General features: G+C 41.1%; 1 protein-coding gene across 7 annotated transcripts in view; it reads left to right on the top strand.

Annotated features, from left to right (window-relative positions):
* LOC122559093 (contactin-4-like) overlaps nucleotides 1–20,116 on the top strand; it is a 2,522,648-nt gene that overhangs the window by 1,929,731 nt on the left and 572,801 nt on the right. For all 7 annotated transcript variants that reach the window (XM_043708367.1, XM_043708366.1, XM_043708371.1 and 4 more), the window contains 2 exons: nucleotides 5,994–6,130; nucleotides 6,626–6,755. In XM_043708367.1, the coding sequence (XP_043564302.1) occupies nucleotides 5,994–6,130; nucleotides 6,626–6,755 (267 nt within the window). The remainder of the gene's footprint in view (nucleotides 1–5,993; nucleotides 6,131–6,625; nucleotides 6,756–20,116) is intronic.

The raw sequence follows: 20,116 nt of genomic DNA, 5'->3' as shown, positions 1-20,116 counted from the left end.
TGAACTAAAATTGATCAATATGTAATGGTTTATTCAGTGATGTTGCAGCCAGAAAGAGAACATGATGTTTATCCTAGTTTACCATTGAGGCTTTTAATGCAGAACTTCTCAGTTTCATTTTGATTTCTTCCTGTTTTGATGCCAGATCCTTCATGTAATCTGTTCTTGATTCTGTTCAACAATGGCCAGAATAATGGAGCTGATGGTGTGTCAAATTTATTGTCCAAGTCTCTCAGGAAGGTGTTTGGAAAATCAGGATTGGTAAATAGGTAAACTTTAATTTGCCCATTTAATTCCAAGATGGAATTGTGCTGGCCAATCATTCTCAATGGGAGCCATATGGCCCCTTTAGGGGTGCTGACACATTTGAAGGGGGCCATAGGGTGTTCAATTATAAATGATTTGCTGTCTATCTGTTCATGTCGTATCCCTGTTTGAAAGGGGGTGGGAGGGCTCTGGAACTTGAAAGTCATATAAATTTTTGCCAATACCAAGTACAGTCATCAGTGTTGAAGCCCATGGAATGACTGGTTGCCTGGATTTATATATATTTGTGGCTTTTCCAGAATTGATCGTTTCATAACAATTGCCAAAAGTTAAGATTATTCCCTTCTTTTGTCTGTTTTTAAAAGAGAATTGATTTATTTTCCTGTTGATACGTCACCCTGGGCTAATGTTAGACAATAACCTGTTTCATAACGTAATAGGTCAATTTGTAATCCATTAGTCCAAGAGTTTTATTTGATTTGCAGCTCCTATAGTTCATAACATGTGTCTTGGTTCTCATTTGATTAAACAGAAGGAGCTGCTTCATATTTGTTTAATTAAATCTCTTCCTGGAATAAGCAACCTGGATCATGTTCTCATTCTGATATTCGTGTTTATTTCCAGTGAGATCAAACTTAGCTTTATTTAGTCAGTCATTTAAGACCATGCACCATTATTGCTTTCCTTTTCTGAAACTTCACTAATGTAGTCATGAAAGCAGAGGAGAAAGATTTGATGACCTGGAAGGACAGGATGAATCAAACATTTTTTTTCCAGCGTTTCTTATTTTGCACAGCACAAATAAACAATTTTACACATCATTCCAAATTGTTGTGTTTGAAATGTAAACTAAATGTATCATTCAACAGTTTAAAGAAAATACTTTTCATCCTTTTGGTAACAGATTATAACAAATGCAAATAAAAAGGCAAGTAAAGGTTTGGAGAGGGCTAATGGTGCCTTACTAAATTTGGTGACCTGCTAAATATTGCAAAGCATCATCATTATTGAAGGTTGTAGGTGGAGATTAAGCTTTCATTTCAATATGGAATTTTGTCTGAGCAGCCAAAAATCTCAGTGGTATTGAAAAGATTCACTGTCAGCCATGGATTCTTAAGGTCTGCAATATAGGAGCAAACTACTTCATATCTGTAGACAATGATTTCATGAGTCCTACGCTTTCAGAATACCAGATCTGAGAAAACAGAAGCATAACTGAATATAGCACTCTGAATAAATTAGAAAGACCTTAATTCAAATAGTAGTGTCAACTTGGCAAAGAATAACACAACTCCACAACCACCTGATGAAGGAGCAGCGCTCCGAAAGTTAGTGCTTCCAAATAAATCTGTTGGACTATAACCTGGTGTTGTGTGATTTTTAACTTTGTCCACCCCAGTCCAACACCAGCATCTCCAAATCTTGGCAGGATACTTGTTTTTGCTGGTGTTTCTGTAATATTTTACTTGAATCTTTTTAACATGAATTCGTGAGACATGGCCAACAGTTATTGCCAACTCCTAAGTGTCCTTCAGAAGATGGTAGTGTGCTGCTTTCTTGAACTTCTGTAGTCTGTATGGTGAGTGCACTTGCTTGGTGCTTTTAGAGAAGGAAATCCAGAACTCTAGCCAGCAGCAGTGGAAGAACAACACTATATTTCTGAATCAGAAATCTTAGAGTTAATTTCACCCATTTGATGTTATCAGTCAATTTGGAAATATTAAAATTTGGTCCCACATCCAAATAAATTATGTGGACAAGTGAACAGTTGTGGACTAGCACTGATCCTTGCAGTACCCAACCAGGAATAGCCTGTCATCCTGAGAACCATCCATTTATTTCTTTCTAATTTGGTACCACTCCTCAGGATTGTTTCTTTTCTGGTATCTTTATAACCCTGCTCCTTGGATTTAACACAACCTTTAATTTTCTTTCTTATCAACAGTGATTTATTTTCCCTTTGGGGCTAATCTTAAGGGAATGTGTATGCCTTGTAGGCCATGTAGTAGTTCCTGTCTGTCTACTTTGAAATATTTGTGTATTTTCCCATAGCTAACTTTATTCTCATACTTTTCAAATTTCCTTTTCTTAGACTTAAGACACTAGTTTCAGAATTAACTCCATCACATTCAAGTTTAAAGTGAAACTCTATGATACGATGTTTGCAAAGTTTCCTTTGTGGAAAGGTTCTTAATTAGCCTTCTTTCATTACACAACAGCAAATCCAAAATAGTTCAATCCCTATGTGGCTTCTCAATGTCCTGCCCAGAAATCTATCTCATACACACTCCTAATAATTCAATCTCCACAGCACTAGACAGATTGGGTTATCCTAGTCATATGAAAAGTGAAATCACCCTTTGTTACAGTATTATTTCAGGTTCCGATTCTCCTGCCAATCTAGCTTGATCCATTCCCAATTGTACCAGTGAAACTCTGCCAAAGGATGTTAGTCCCAATGTCACTGAGTGCAGCCAGTCCATTTTGCAAAGGTCTCACCTACACCACAACTGGTCCCCAAGCCTCAGAAATCTGATGCCCTCCTCCATACACCAGTTTTCCAGCCACGTGTTCAATTGTTCAATAATTCTATTTTTGTTATCAAGAGCATGCAGAACTGGAAAATGTTCTGAGATTAGTGTTTTAGAAGTCCTGCTTTTCATTCTCGTTCTGAGCTCACTGAAATCTGCTTCTGGGGCCTTGTCCTTCTTTATAACAAAATAATTGGTACCAATATGGACTTTCTGGATGTTCACTCACGCCAAGTGTATACCCTGCAACCTTGACATCCTTGACCTTGGCTCCAAGGAGGCTAACACACCAATCTAGAGTCATGACTACACCCACAGAAATCCGTATTTGTGCCTCTAACTAACAAATTACTTAAATCACAATAGCTTTTCTCATTTCATCCTTGCCTCCGATGTGCTACCCATAATGAACGTGGTTCTGACCAAACTCCTCCAAAGAATTAATACTCACACCAGTATCCAAAATTGAAAATTGATGAGCAAGTGAGACCTCAGCATACTCCTGCACTGGTTTCTATTGCCAGAGTTCCATGCCATCAGACTGTCTGGTTCTCTTGCATGACTCTCTCTCTTCCTATCTCCATACTACTAACCTGCTGTGTAATTACCTCTCCGGATGTGTTACCCACGTATCTCTGAGTCTCTGGAGGTGCCAGAATGATTACATGATCATCAAGATCACCAGAAGCATCCACAATATCCCAGTTCACACATTCCACATGACTGAGCTACCCTGTCATGCCCTAATTTTACTTTAGTTTTCTCATATTTAATTTACTTGGCTTTAATTTAATAAACATTGTAACCTTGATCAACCTTGGTGCTGATGAACATGATTAATATTTCACACACTTCATCATTTGTATTAAGGCACTTCTTTCACTCATGCACTGAATTCCCACATTAATCTAACTTGTCACTGGTGTGGTCTACACTTCACTCAGGTGCAGTATCCCGACTGTGCTAATAGGCGACTTGACTGAAACATGTGACAACCTGAGGAATCCTGACAGGACAAATTTGGGAAAACCTATAACTCAAGGTCACCATTACGTAGTCGCCCATTTAAGTCCGACATGAAGAGATTTTTTTTCTCACAGATGGTCAAAGGTCTTTGGAAAGCTCTCCCTCAAGGGATGGTAGAAGTCAAGTCTTTGAATAGTTTTAAGACAGAGGTCAGTGGATTTTTGATAAGCAGGAAATTGAGGTGATCAGGGGTATGCAGGAATGTAGATTAATGAGATCCATCATTGTCTTATTGAAGGATGGAGCAGTTCAAGAAGCTGTGTGGCTGCCTCCAGATCTTAATCTGTAAGGTGATAGAAATGTGAGTAAGTAAAGGAAATAGTCATGAGGAAAATAGTAGTTCACAGTACTGCAGTAGAAACTGATAATGGTTTTGAAATTCTTCTTGTTGTTTTCATGGCCTCATCCCTCCCTACCTTTGTATTCTCCTTCATTGCCACAAACCTTTGGGATATGTTCCCTCCCTCAAGTCCTGGAGTTTTCAGCATTGCCAAATTTAATTACTCTATCATTTGTGGATGGACAGTTGCTAATCTCTGGAAATTCTTTCCTAAACATCTTCCTGTCTCTCCACCTTGTTTCATCCAAATGATGCTCCTTTAAACCTACTTCTTGAAGCCAGAGTTTGGTCACATTTTTCCTCCCAATTTTTGTTGTCATTTGTTTATTGTTAGTTGATACTTCAAAAGTTGCTGGCTATTGTATTACCTTTATAACACTACTTATGATCCATAGGAGCCCCCTCCCATATAATAATCTCTGTTGCATTCCCCCATATGTATTTCTCTAGCTTGTCCTGAAATGCGACTATTTCATGATGCAGCCCTTCATACCCATCAATAATGTTGATTGCTGATTGACTCAGAATTGCCTTTCGGAAACCATGATATCATAAGTATAAATTCAAAATGAAAAATGTAAGCTGAGTCATAACATGAATTTAAGAAATAAACCTCACCTCACTTTACAATCAGACAAATCTTCACTCTACAGTCACAGAAGACTTACAATAGGATTTTAAAATTGCACTTTGCCTATCCAAAGAAATGCATGTGCATTGATATTTCCATAAAATATTCAAAGCCTTGGATACTAAACTGGAGCTGAATAGAGGTAAATCCATTTCATGAAAAAATATCTGAAATAACACAATTTTGTGAAATGTGGGTTTGTGATCTGATTCATTGGTCTTCCCAGTAAGAGATCCTCAAATCACTCAAGAATAATGCTTTGGAAGGAGTTGTCCTTAAACTGAACATACAACAATTTGGAATATGATTGTTGACTGAAGCAGTCCCACTTCTGTTGTTAGCCTATTAACTGCTTCCTGCAAACCTTGTTTTTCTGATAGCTTTTAACATTACCATATGAATTCAAACAATATGAAAGTATTATTTTGTTACTGCTCTGTTGTCACACGCAATATGATTTCTGATGATTTCTACTTTTTTTTTGAAAGACTGGTGTAATGTAAAATTGCCATGATGAAATTTTTGTGTCTGCTTATCTGACAAATTGAAAATTGCTTAAATTGTTTGTGAGCTAAATTAAGACGGACCCAAAACAGATGAATTTGCACAAACATTGTCTTCAGTAGAAGGGCAGCTGGGGATGGCCAGCCAGCAATGCCCAAGTTCCCATGAGTGAATAAAAAAAGTTGCACTTAGCAATGGAGAAACAGTAGTAAAAATAAATAGCTTATAATATGAGAAATATACCATACACCCAACATTTAAAATAATGTATTTCTTTGCTCAGCATAGGTTAAATGTTAATAGCTAATAAAGTAGTAATTTATTGCTAACATTGAAATTTAATGTGATGCTATAGCTTTCTCAGTTCAGAGTGCAACAAAAGTGGGCATTAACAATCTGTAATAGATTTTTGCAGGCAGCATTTTCTCTTTCAATTAAATTGCACATTTTTTAGCATCACATCACAAAGATTGAGCTGGAACACTGGCAGTTATGCACTAAAAATAAATGACTGTCATGGCTGTGGTTTTATGCAATACCTTTTCTGGAACTCTGACGGAGTGTTGCCTAAGGCAGGGGAAAATGCAAATGCAATCAAAATATATTTGTGAAAAATTCCAATTTATAAGTTGCTTATTGCTATGTGTTTTTCTGCTTGATGAGATTTTAAGGTTTACCTCTCCCTTACACACAGCGCGGCCTAACTGGATTCGAAACATAACTGATGTTTATGTGCCTATTGGAGAAAGTCTGCAGTGGATTTGCAAGGCAAGTGGAGAGCCGAAACCTTCTCACAAATGGCTGAAGAATGGTGAACCCCTTATAATAGAGGTAGGATATTGCACTGTGTAATTTCTGTATTACTGCTATAAAGTAATTTAGAATGAACATAGAGAAGCTGATAAATGTTAATCTGTTTCTCTGATCCATTTTGATGTTCCTTACAGATACAAGCATTGAGCAGACGGTGTCTGTTTAAATTACATCTATAGCAGCAAGAAATGAAGTAGGGAATTGTAGAGTTATTAACATGCATGTTCTTTTCTGATATTAAGCTGAACTCATCAAATGTAGCATTACAATTACTGAAATGTCAGAATGAAGTATTACTGCTTTTTAATCAGTGGAATTACTAAAGGTCATCACTATAGTACATGATATACCCAAGCAACCATAGAGAAAATGATGACTTAAATGAGTAGGAACACTTTATGTGGAAAATAATCAAACTAAATGAAAATTGTTCACAAGAAATTATAATTTGCAATAAGATAGTAAGTAAAATCATAATTGAAATAAAAGGCTTCATTGTTTTCTCATTTACAGGAAAGAATTCAAGTTGAAAATGGAATGCTTTCTATCCGTGCTGTTAACCTGTCAGATTCTGGCATGTATCAGTGCGTGGCTGAAAACAAACATGGAGTAATTTATGTCAGCGCTGAGCTTCGAGTTATGGGTAAGAATAATTTATTTCGTTGATTTTGCTATCACAGATTTACTTCAGTATTGCTTGTGTCAGTGTCTGAGGTACTTCATACCTGCTCCAACTGAGTTACCATAGTTGCACAAGAGTCATAATAGTTGCATGATACGTTTTTGAAGTTACCAAATGACAACTCTAATCTGCTTCAGTGACATTGTTTCTTTGTTCCTCCTCTTTACATAGAGTTCTATTCTGTGCTGCTTCGATGAAAAAAACACATAATTCTGAGGCTTGCTGGCATTTGGGATAGGATGATGTCACATGGTCATTACAAAAATGTACCATAGTCGAAGGGCAATGGCAAACAATCACAGTGAAAGTTTGGTCCTTAGTACCCTCTTTTTCATTGCTATGCAAACAGTTTTACCCTCTTAGTGACACATGTAGCAGACACAATCACTTCTGCTGCTGATTACGATAGATTTATTTGTGTGAGCACATTAATGTACACAGATGAAATGTCGACAGGAAGTATACAAAGTTGGCCCATCATGATGGCAGTCAGTGAATGATGCTGATTTGATGCTTGCACAACCACTTATTGCTTCAGCTGGGCCGTTCTCTTAATATTGAGCAGCAGGAAAGAAAATCATAGTATCCCAACAGTGTGGAAACAGGCCCTTTGGCTGAACAAGTCGACACTGACTCTCCGAACAGTAACCCACCCAGACCCCATTCACCTACCCTATATTTACTCCAGACTAACGCACATAACTGACACATCCCCAAACACAATGGGCAAATATGATGGCCAATTCACCCAACCTGCACATCTTTAGATTGTGGGAGGAAACCAGACCACCCGAAGGAAACTCCCGCAGACATGGGGATAATGTGCAAACTCCCCACAGTCACCTGAGGCTGGAATTGAACCCAAGTCCCTGGTGCTGTGTGGCAGCAAAATCAACCAACATTAGATTAAGGGATCATCTACTATTTAGAGTTTAGTTGCTGATTTTCTTTCTCGTGGCTGTTGTTGCAAATGCGCAAGTGTTTGACTTCAAATATTCAGCAGGAGTCACTTCTTCCTATCTACGTAGACAGTGGTATGCATTCCTCTTCAACTGGAATATAACCTGAGTAGCTCAGAATAAGCTGCTGGAAGAGGCTTTCAGTTGGAAGCCCTGTCCACCTTTGTATATTCAGCAGCAATTCCTCTCCATGAATCTCAACAAGGAATATCAGATGTCTCTCTTTTACAAAGCAGGTTCTCACTGAAATACATAACAGCCATAACTGTAGAATGACGAGAATGGTATTGGTAGTGGTTGTGAATGGGATGAGGGCCATCATTCTTTTATGCATCTGGCTTCTTCCTGGCTAGAATAAATGACTTATTTCAAACACTTACAGTTTCCCATTACTTTGGGAGGTCACTGAGATGCTGTATTCCAAGTGAATTAAATACATAACACCCTGGCTTCCCAAAGTGAAGTAGGTGAAGAGGAGTGGCTTTGCGAGGACTGCAGGCTCCCCTATGATACGAGCTGCCTTTGACAACTTGCCTTTCAGTTTGTGTTTGTCAATTCTGAGATGTACTGTAACTAAAAAGGATTCCAATCCCTCAGCATACAGCTGGTGTAGGACCATACTATGGAGCTCAGTGCCTGGTCTCCTGACAGCACCCTTGATATCTCCATTTTATGCAGTTAACTGTACCTTTTGCATTGAGTTAGTGAGACAAAACAAAGGGTGACTGTTGGGCCCCAAAGTCTTTCTGCTCCCCATGGACGTTATGATTCTGATGCATCGGTTCATGCTCATGCAGCAGCAAGCATGTAACAAACTGACAGAAGGAATGTAATAGAGTGCATATTTAACATCCTTAAACAAGGATGGGCATAGCCCTTTCATTATAAGGAACAATGCAGGCTGCCAACTATATGGTGACCAAATGAAGAGGAGAAAGACAGGCAACCAACATTGCAAGTTGTGACCAAATTGAGCTAATTCAAATGGCATACCAGTGAATGCAGTCCGAATCCCCCATTCACCAATGGTCATACATGTTAGGTAATATCTTACCAGGTTTTCAGTGGTTAGGCTGCAACAAGATGAGTGGCATAATCGAGCGAAATGTTTGGTAAGACACATTTTGGCACCAAGGTCATCTCATCGCAACTTGTTCACTTTACTCACAGTGGCATGACAATGCTTTCATAGAAGACTGCATGTTCCCGATTAACACTCGGTATCAATTGTTAAACAACTTATTAACAGCCGAACCCACTACATAAATTAGTCATCAGGAAACTCAGTGTGGAAACCAGCAAATATTCTTGAGGGTTCAATTGGCCATTTGATCCAAAAGACCTCCACATTTCCTTCTGGCTGCTTCTTTCCTCTCTCAGTAATTATTTACCCAGTGCCTAGCAGTATGCATGTCTTGCCTTGTCCTGCTGCGCCTTTATTTTGCAATTGGTGCAGTCCTACAACCAGACAGAGAGCTATGCTGTGCAGCAATCTTCAGTCAAAGGCATTTTGCCTTATGGCAGTGTGGCTCATCAGTCTAGCACCTGCAGCATATGGTCGGAATGCCAAACATATTATGTCAGCAGGAAACTCTGAAAGTCTTAGGGAAGCCGTAGCAGCGAAATCCATATAGGCAACACCAGTCAGGATGCCCCAGCATGGTTGGTCAAGGGGTACCTTCCATACCATTCCCAGGCTTTGCCCACAATCAGGCATCCAGTCAAAGTGGCATTGCACAGTGCCCATGCCTTTGTACTCTGGGGTGTAGGTCACAGTTAGTCTTTGTCTCCATAGTGGTTAGCACTATCCGTAAATTATCCGTAGTGTGAGGTGAAAGGGTAAATGTAGGGGAATGGATCTGGATGGGTTGCGCTTCGGTGGGTCGGTGTGGACTTGTGGGGCCGAAGGGCCTGTTTCCACACTGTAAGTAATCTAATCTAATCTAATCTAAAAAACATTCTGGAGGAGGGAGATTGTTGCATGTGGTGGCATGTGTGACCACTGGCTGATGGTCTGGACAGGTGAGGGCTTGTGCTGATAGGTCAGGTCACTCAAGGGGGTGAGGCAAAGGCTGTCTGTTGCCTCTGTTCACAGAAATTGAGGGAGGAGGAGCCTGGGGAAAGGTGAGGACAAGTGGGCAGTTGGAATCATATTTACATGACTTTGGTAATGATCTGAGGAGGTGTAAACTCGGTGGGGGGTGGGTGTTGACAGAACGGGCACCTAAAAAGGAGAAGGGCATTGGAAGTTCCAGTGGTCTGTGCTCGCTGTGACTGTAAGTCACTGACAGCACCACTCACAGTCATTCAAATTGTAAAGCACGTGGATAAAGTACAATGTTGAGGAGAATGGCTGCAAAAAGACTTGCAGTAGGCTTGGGAAGTCAGCTTACATCTGCAGAGAAAGGATTTTCATCTGCACCTGATCACTGGGTTTTGACGTGGGAATATTATTGATATTATATAACATTATTCCTGATGAAGAGCTTATGCTCGAAATGTTGATTCTCCTGCTCTTTGGATGCTGCCTGACCTGCTGTGCTTTTCTCGTACCACGCTCTCCACTCTGATCTCCAGCATCTCCAGCCCTCACTTTCTCCCAAATATTAGTGTTTCCCAACACATTGTCTTGCCACCTCAGGCATGTAAGTTCCTGACCCCTTGGCATCCTGCAGCCATTGATTAACTCCCTGTCACTATCGCTGTTGGGGAATTCCCTCAGATGAGCATTGCTGCACAACCAGCCATCCAATGCTAAATGGGAGAAGGGGTTAAGGTGTTTGGAGTGAGCCGGTGCCAAGTGCATGAATTGCTATCCAGCCCTCTTTCTTGGGAGAATGGGTGCAGGAGGTGTTGCAGCATGGGTTAGTAATGGTGTTCGACACCTTGTTAATGTGATCGTTGTAATACAAAGATAACTGTTACTTATTTGGTTGTCAGGATATGGTGTCTCTGCATTCCCCTAAGAGCAGTCCCTGTCTTCTCTTGCCAGGGCAAATAGCCTTTACTCAGAGACCACATGGATATCCAAGACACCACCATCTGTCCTGTGTCACTCTGATCTGTCAGGAGATGTAGTCTCCTGTAAAAACATAATGCGGATGAATGAGTAAGGAACAAATGAAGGGCACAGTCGTTGAGACTGATGTGTGTGAGGGAAGGTGATGAAATATTCTGAGGGAGTGAAGAGGAAGCATGGAGTTTTGTGATATGGGATGGAGGGTAACCAGAGAAGGAAGATATTGCATGCAAGAGAGTGTGTGTCAGAGCATAAGCATTGATGGGTGACCACCTGCAGCTAAAAGTTTTAGGTGGCAGAGGGCAGAGTGTTGCATGTAGGCTGGCAGAGCAGAAGGGATCATTAACCTTGTTCTGCACTGCTATCCAGTCCACCTCACCCTAGAGATGGCACTTATCCAGATGATGATCTCCAACTACACTGGCATGATATAGTTGTGTGGCCTCCTCTGCTTGTCCTTCTCTCCACCCCTCCATTCACAAGGATCTCCAGGACCCTCTCACGGATGTCTGGTACCAACCTCCCCTTCTGCACCATCTCTCCTCATTCCTCCCACAGTCAAGCAGCACAGCTTCCTGCGGAGCCACCAACAGGCTTTGGAAGATGACATTTGTCGCTGATCTTAGAAGGATCTGCACTGAGCAACAGGTTGCTCCATGAACAGTGTGTCTTGGAACTGGGTGGTAGGTATGGGGGTGGGCAGGGGTGTGTAGAAGTGGAGACTCTAATGGCAATTAAACCAATCAGTTTGGTGAAGCAAGAAAACTTGCTCAGCTTCGCCCCAAGAATAACTCCATATTCTAACTCAAACTCCACTTTATTGAAAAAAAATGTCAACCAGTGTAACCTTTGTGCATTTTGTTTGTTGGTTTTGCCAATAATCATGCTCCTACATAGTGCTACCCCAATAGCAATAAGGTTGGCTGTTAAAAGGCTATTTCCTTTCAATGCAGGAAATGTGCAGATCAACCTGGACAGCCATGGCTTTAGAAGGTCTGGTCTCTAACTGCATTACCTCAGTATAAGCAGCAGGCTGAGGCACAGGCAGTGGGCAGCTGGAGGAACAGGCAGACTGTCATCCTGAGAAAGGACAGCTACAGGAGGCTCAAAAGTATGGCTGCCACATTTCATGGGTCATACCTCTGTAATCCTAACAATATATTGGTAGGAGTACAAGCTACTGAGACCCTCTAAACAATTATATTTTCTGCATTTATGAGCTTACGTATGAGCAAACCAAACATGCACGACCTACATTGGATTGTCCAATACACACACAGATTTTAGGTGGCTTCAGATTGTCCTGCAAAGGAAGCTGAGACATTGACTACTTGGTGTTCTCCTGGAGATGATCATCACTTTCATGCTGGACAGAATGGTCTTTAAGATTTCTATAAAGCCCTATACTAATTCTATGCTTGATTCTTCCACATTCTTTGAACAAGAGGCCTGTCAATGTGCCAACTTCTCAATCCATCCACCTTCTTTTATTGACCATCCAGTTTAAATCTTCATCTGTGCACAAGTTCTGTTGTTGAGCAGTCAATCTCACCCTCCAGTCAGATATCAACAGTGCTACTCTGACCTCCGGCTCTGGTTGATGCTCCCTTCTACATTGTGTCTCACCACACATAGAACACCCATCTAAAACATCCTCAAAAATGCAGGCAGTATGTCAGCAGTGATTGTGGTTGTGAGAGTGATAGTGAGTGATGATATTTCTTCTTCTTCACTGTTGTTTTGTTTTTGATCTAATTTTCAAATCAGCACTGCCTTTCGGGGTTGCTGGGTATCAGAAAGAAGAAAGTTACAATGCTAGGATGTGATGAATGAAGTAAGAGAGAGACCAAGAGTTTGATGTTTACATCATTAGCTTTTGTAAGTCAGAAGAGATAGTCAGATGAGGAGGAAGAGGTATGTGAACTGTTTGACATCAGCCTAGTATCATTTTTAGTGCTTTCAGCCCTGGCAATGTCTGTAATGATTGATTTAAAACTGGTGGCTGCTGGACTTGTCCTTGTGCTGATTAGTAGAGCTGCCATGACATGCTGGTAGATAGCCATAACATATGAGAATGAGGACGTTAATGTCACTCCAAACAATCCAGTCGGTGTGCCTTGGTTCATCATGCTGCAAGGTTTCCATGTCCATAGATGGGTCTTTGATAAACTCATCTTGCGTGATCCAACATGAGGACTCAGGCATATCCCAAACCAGAGTGAGTAAAACATACAATCGCTCATTGTAACCTGAAAACAAATCTACCCTTGATCCCTACAAGCTGCCACAAAATTACAACGTATCACAGATACATAAAAATGACAACTGCATGAGAAATACAATGCTTGCTTCTTCAAGTGTATGGGGAGCAGCATGTTCAGCATTGATACATGTACTATCCTCCCTCCGAGTTGTCCTCACCACCCCCCCAAATATTGCCAACCAGCTCATTGAGTTGACCAGTGACCAGGAGCAAGTCTCTCAGCCTTTTGAAGGCCTTGACACTGGAACTCTAGGTTGCGACAATCTGCCAGCTCGAGACAATTGGTTTACCATACCCAAAAGACTGTCAATTGAAGCTATACCTGTAGGGATCCAGTGGCGAGAAGGTAAGATTTTATTTTCTCAATGGCTTTGGGGCACAGGGAGAGCAGGGTCTGAAGCAAGGGAAGGGGCATGACTTCATTTTTGCCACCCTGTTGCCCACCCATTCATTCCTCCCAATTACCCTGGGATTGCGCCATTGGAGACCTCTCCTAACATATTAGACAGATTGTCCTAATATCCCAGTCAGGAACTAGACATCATCCTCCTCCTCCTAACGCTTTTCCACTTTGCCCTCTGCCCTCCTCCCTGCAGTTCATCAGGGAGATACTGTGTTGAGGTCCTTAAATGACCTTTCATTGAACACAATGGTATTTACTGAAACAGTCTTCACCTACCTTTCTGAGTTTGTGGTACTACGTGTTTGCAGGGTAGTTCCTTGCCTATCCACTTGCTCCACCAAAGTGCCCATTGTAGTGTCAGAAATACCTGTAACACATGGTAATTTTGTGCCATGCTTCACAATTATGCTCTCTTCTGCAACCAGTTCTATAACCTGCTTCAGCAAAATGTATCTCCTGTTTCAGAGGAAGAGGCTAACTTTAAGAAATATGTGTTCACTCTAAGTAGTACTCCTGTTGCACAACCCTCTCCACCACCAACATCTCTGAGATGTGCAGCCACTGGGCAGTGCATGTTAGGTTCATTACATGAAGCTAGCTTGTAAGTTAGTAGGCAGCACACAAATCACGAGTGAGGGTTAAAATATACATTGTGATATCTGCTGGTGATTTATTTTTTTCTTCACACACAGGACTGGGTGACACTGGCTAGGCCAACAGTTATTGCCCATTGTCCTTGAGAAAGTGGCATTGAGTTGCTTTCTTGAACTGCTGTGGTCCATGTGTGGTAGACCCATGATGCCTTCAGGGAGGAAATTCAGGGTTTTGACTCAGCAACAGTGAAGGATTGGCAATGTATTTTCAAGTCAGGATGGTGAGCATCTTGGAGGGGAATTTGAAGGAGCTGGTGATCCTACGTATCTGCTGCCCTTATTCTTCTAAATGGAAGTGGTCGCAAATTTGGGAAGTGCTGTATAAAGTGCTTTGGTGAATTTCTGCCATGCATCTTTAACATTGTACACAATGCTGCTCCTCAGAAACAGTGTTAGAGTGGGTGGATGTAGTGTTAATCAAATGGGCTGCTTTGTCCTGGTATCTCTGATGCTGGGGACCAGTCTAGAAGACCGAGGTGGGTCTTTTGGCTGAAGATTGCTGCATATGCTTCAGCCTTATCTTTTGCACTGATGTGTTGCACTCTTCCATAATTGAGGATGGGAATATTTGTGAAGCTACTTCCTCCAGTGAGTTGATTAATTGTCCACCATCATTCATGACTTAATGTGGCAGGATTGCAGAGCTTACATCGATTGGTTAGTTATGGGATCACTTTTGCTATCTATCACCTGTAGCTTATGCTGTTTGACATACAAGTTTGGTAACTTTACCAGGTTGACACGTTCTCTTTAGATATGCCTAGCGCTTCTCCTGGTATACCCTCCTGGACTCGCCATTGAACCAGGGTTGAGCCTCTGGCTTGATGGTAATGGTTGCGTGGGGGATATGCCAGGATATGAGGTTGTAGATTGTGCTGCAGTACAATTCTGCTGCTGCTTATGGACCACAACATGGATGCCTGATCTTGGGTTGCCAAATCTGTCCCATCTAGCACAAATGATGGAGGGTATTCTTAATGTGAAGGTGGGACTTTGTCTCCACAAGGGTTGTGCACTGGTCACTGTTACCAATACGGAATCACAGATATATCTGCAGCTGGCAGATAAGTAAGGATGAGGTTGTATATTTTTCCCTCTTGTTGGTTCCCTCACCACCTGCCACAGACCCAGTCTAGCAGCTATGTCCTTTAGGGCAAGACCAGCTCAGTCAGTATTACTGCTGCCTTTGCCATGCTCAGCACTTCTTCCAAGTGTTACTCATCATTAGATTAGATTAGATTAGATTACTTACAGTGTGGAAACAGGCCCTTCGGCCCAACAAGTCCACACCGACCCGCCGAAGTGCAAACCACCCATACCCCTACATTTACCCCTTACCTAACACTATGGGCAATTTAGAATGGCCAATTCACCTGACCTGCACATCTTTGGACTGTGGGAGGAAACCGGTGCACCCCGAGGAAACACACGCAGACACGTGGGGAATGTGCAAACTCCACGCAGTCAGTCGCCTGAGGTGGGAATTGAACCCGGGTCTCTAACGCTGTGAGGCAGCAGTGCTAACCACTGTGCCACCGTGCTGCCCCTTGGCCACAGTGGAGGAGTAATAATTCATCAACTGAGGGAGGATGGGATGTGATAATCAGCAGGAGGTTTCCTTGACTGTGTCTAACCAGAAGCTATGGGACTCCATGGTGCCCCAATTCCATGTTAAGAACTCCCAGGGCAACACACTCTGAACTAAATTCTACTGTGCTGCCACCTCTTCTGGGTCTGTCCTGCAAGTGGGATAGCGTATATCCAGGGATGGTGATGGTGATGGTGATGTCTGAAACATTGTCTATAAGGTGTGATTCTGTATGTATGACTATCAGGTTGTTCCTTGTCTCGTCTATGAGACACCTCTCCCAAGTTTGGCACGAGCTCCTGCATGTTCGTAAGGAGGATCAACAGGGTTGATTTTGCCGTTGTCATTTCTGGTGCCAAAGTCAATGCCGTCCGATTTCATTCCTTAGTTGAGACTTAGTCGCGATTGTTACAACTGAGTGACTTATTTAGCCATTTCAAAGGGAAGTTGATAATCAACCACATTGCTGTGGGTCTGGGGTCATATGTAGGCCAGACCAGGTGAGGATGGCAGACTTCCTTCCCTGATGGACATTAGTGAACTGATGGATTTTTCTGATGCTCAACAATGGTTTCACGACCATCAATATTCTTAATTTCTGATTGTGAGTTTGCATCCATGAAAGCATTTTGTTTGATGCAGCAATCATAACATAAGAAACTGGGCATGGATACCATCACATTGAAGAATCTGACATATTTATTACAACTAGCCAATATGTATTAACATTATATCCCTCTGACACATAAGTATCTGGGCTGATATTAAACTATTAGATTACAATAGAGGAGCATGTTTCTAGTAGTATATCATACTTTAAGTGGTCAGAGTAAGGCAGAGTCTAATATCTTTTGTTTATTTCATGAGGATTTCTCCTAAATTTACAGTGTCAGACTGAGTTAGGAACAATACAACATTTGCATCTCTCTTTGGGTTTTGTTCAAATTCATGGCCAGGACTTGACTGTTTAGATCATTAAAAAAAACTCATTGGAACTTTGCTGTGCTTCTAAAAACAGGAGAATTATGATGTTCTGAACAAAATAACATTGATAAAATTCTAATTTGATTGATTTGATGTTTTGTTTATGAATTGCAATAAGTCATTGATACAACAAAGAACAAGATCGATTTCAGGCAAATTTTCCACAATATTCCGCAATGTGATACAGGTTCATAAAAATGTAACGAATAGCTTCTTGTTGCTTGTGCAAAATATGACATGATGGTTTTAAGAAGCTTTTAAAGTCAGAGTTATTTTTGGATAATTGGTTTCTTGAGAGAATGGAGGGATGTGCGAAATGATGGCTACAGCAGTAGGTTGAAATAGGATCACTTCAATGGACACATAAAAGACATGGCATTTAACAGTGAATGTGGCCAAGCACACAGTAGCAATTAGAATGCTTCTTATGACTTTATTGCCAGAAGACTTTCACTTTTGACAAGATTTCAAACCTAAACAAGATAGAAATAATGTATGTAGCATACATTTTTGAACTTTTTTTGATAGTAAAAATTATAATATGCTCAGAAATCACATTCAAGCCATGAAATAGTATAAATATGACCTGTAATGAGTGGAAAATCGTGTCAATTTTTTGATTCACTTTTGACTTCTCAATGGGCCTGTATTCCTGATGAAGGGCTTTTGCCCAAAACGTTGATTTTACTGCTCCTCGGATGCTGCCTGAACTGTTGTGCTTTTCCAGAACCACTCTAATCCAGAATTCTGTATAATTATATATACCATTATTCAATTATTCGATGTACCTCAAATTAGCATTGCATCATTTTCAGTTATCATCTTTGGGGGATATATCCAGTTTTTCGTGAGCAATATTTATGGTTGTGGTCTTGACAGTTTTGGTTTTGCAGTCCGGAATAATACTGACTTCAACAAAACAAAACAAAAATCTATCAATTCTAGACATTGAAATAAAAACAGACTGAAGGAACTTAGCACCTCCACCGAGAGAGCAAAGCAGAGATTATGGGCTGATTTTTAGATTTTCTTTTGACTAAGTGTCCATGGACAAACTCCTATTCCCTGTCCCCGCCCCTACTTTAGCCCATTCCCATCACTGCTTTATCATGTTTCCCCCTTATAAATATAGAAACCTCCTTTTACAATTGTCATTCCTCAAATCTCCCCCCCAACTCCCATGAGTAGATTTCTTAGTTTCCTTCACCCACTGCCCATTTCCTCTTCTCCTTAAATTCTTTGGGCAGGCACAAAGGGCTGGACATGGTCACCACCTCGAATGACTGGTCTACCTTGGACAAAAGGTGCCAAGACCACTGACTGATGCCAGTACACCTAACTGACCGTGTTAGCCATACCCACTAGACAGGTTGCAATAGAGTCCTCACGTGCTGGGATCACTTCAGTGAGGAGTACTTCCTTCAGAGTTGAGATGTGGTTGCTTGCTAACAGGATGTGCAGCATGTTTACCAGGTAAACTACTGGCAAAAGGTACAGGAGAAATTCATACTGCCATACAGCAAGATGTAGATTCTCTTGACTGAGGACTGATGTCAAACAAGACTTGTTTTTGTGTTACTGTACTAATTAATAAGTCATGGAATAAGCCTGCAGTAGGTGTTCAGTAAGTGAGCATTAAGAAAGCCATCAAGCAATCCGAAGATGCAGCCTGTCTGTAATCACTGAGCTGGGTACCTGTGTCGAAACACAAACTGTCCTTGTGACAGCCTTTCAATGCCTGTTGCTCGTGCACTCTGCAATGGTACTTTTGTTTTCTGAGTGTCCTGCAAGTGGATCAAAGAGGTGCGATGAAGATCATGAGGGGTTGGAAAATCTCAGATGCCATTGTCTATGCCCTTGGTACTGAGCAACAGAGAGGATTTCTGTAGCCAGCTGTGCACTGAAGTTGACCATTACCGACTCTGGCTTACGTGTCAGGAGTTCTCAATGCCCAGTTTGTTTGGAATGTTGGGAAGATGCAAGCAGCAAGATATGCAGTTAAGGTGATTAACAATCCTCCATAATTGGCAACTCACTGCTGCCCAGTGAGAAACACGCCTCAAAACCAGACAGATACATACAAGATGTTACAATAGGCCTCATTGAGTCTCTTGTATGACTCTGCCACAAATCTCACCATCGCCCACAATATTCACGCCCTTATAAGATTCCGCCCAATGTGATTCTTCTTCAGGTGAGTTATATTGGACTAGAAATGTTGACTGTTTTTCTCTCTTCAAAAATGGAAATAAATCTCAGAATTTTCTACACGTTTATGTTGAATTTATTAACCACCTTATTTGTTAAACTGGATGGTCTTAGAAGACGGCTGCTTCAACTAGTAAGTTTCTCACTGCATTGCACTGGTTCCTTGCTGTCTCCTCACAAAGGATGGATAGATAGGCAGCTCAGAGTAAAAAGTATTGCAAAGTATTTCGATGACTTTGAACAGAAGGGAAACATGTAAGTTTGGATGTCTTTGTGAATAGTAAGAGGAGACCAGTTCTGCAAACAGAAGTTCAAAGGTCAGAGTCAGTTTATTGGAGAAGGTGACTCCATTATGCTAAAGTGCTCCTATCATCTGGCTTCATTCAACTGGTACAGTGGATGTCCCATGGACTTCAGGGTTCAGCTTAGAATGGTGATGAGCATGAAATTTAACCAGTGATGAGATAGCCTTGAGATGCCCAGAGGGATGCACTGTTGAGTACCTGCAAGTTGAGCAGTGGTCGGTTCCACCTTAACTGAGGAGCTGAGGACCTTGCCTGTGTTTCGACACTGGGGAATAGCCTGACCAAAACAGTGGAATGCAGTCTTGGACATAAGTCATCTCAGTTTGAAAAGTGCATCATAAAAGGCCGAATCTAGGAGCTGGTAAAAAGCTGTAATTGTACCAGTAATGAAGCCTTTGTGTTAGATTTTGGGGATTCATGATCACCATTACTTAACATAGGCAGTTCGCCATTTGTAAGGAATTTTCAGATAATTCATGAAATTTTTTAAGAAGCAGCAGTTTAAGTGTCATACACTCATCAGCTAGACAAGATAGTATCAATGCATTGGATTTCTCAGGTATTAAAAGGTATAAATTTATCAAGTCAACAGAGAGAGTAAAAAATACTATCCACACCAAAAAGAAACAGCCTTAATCCAAATCCAGACAATTTAAATGAGAAGATGTGAAGGATTTCCGATGTTGTAATTTTTTATTCAAAGATGTCGTAGTGTTCCTGAAAACTTTTATTATAGGTGACGTGACTTTCAATGATTCATGGATTCCAATCGGAATTAATATTAACGTCAGAATTAAGCTCCTTTTAGACATTTCTTCCAGGGAAAATCAATGGAGAAGTTTAATTACTATGCAAAAGCACCGTGCATTCAAAGCTGAAATACGTTATAAGGGAAATACCTGTACATTACTGCATTTGAGAAATAAAACCACGTACGATA

This window comes from Chiloscyllium plagiosum, chromosome 18 (genome assembly GCF_004010195.1).
Source record: "Chiloscyllium plagiosum isolate BGI_BamShark_2017 chromosome 18, ASM401019v2, whole genome shotgun sequence".
Taxonomy (NCBI): Eukaryota; Metazoa; Chordata; class Chondrichthyes; order Orectolobiformes; family Hemiscylliidae; genus Chiloscyllium; species Chiloscyllium plagiosum.
Note: the sequence above shows the minus strand (reverse complement) of the source record. Positions and strands in the feature narration are given on the sequence as shown.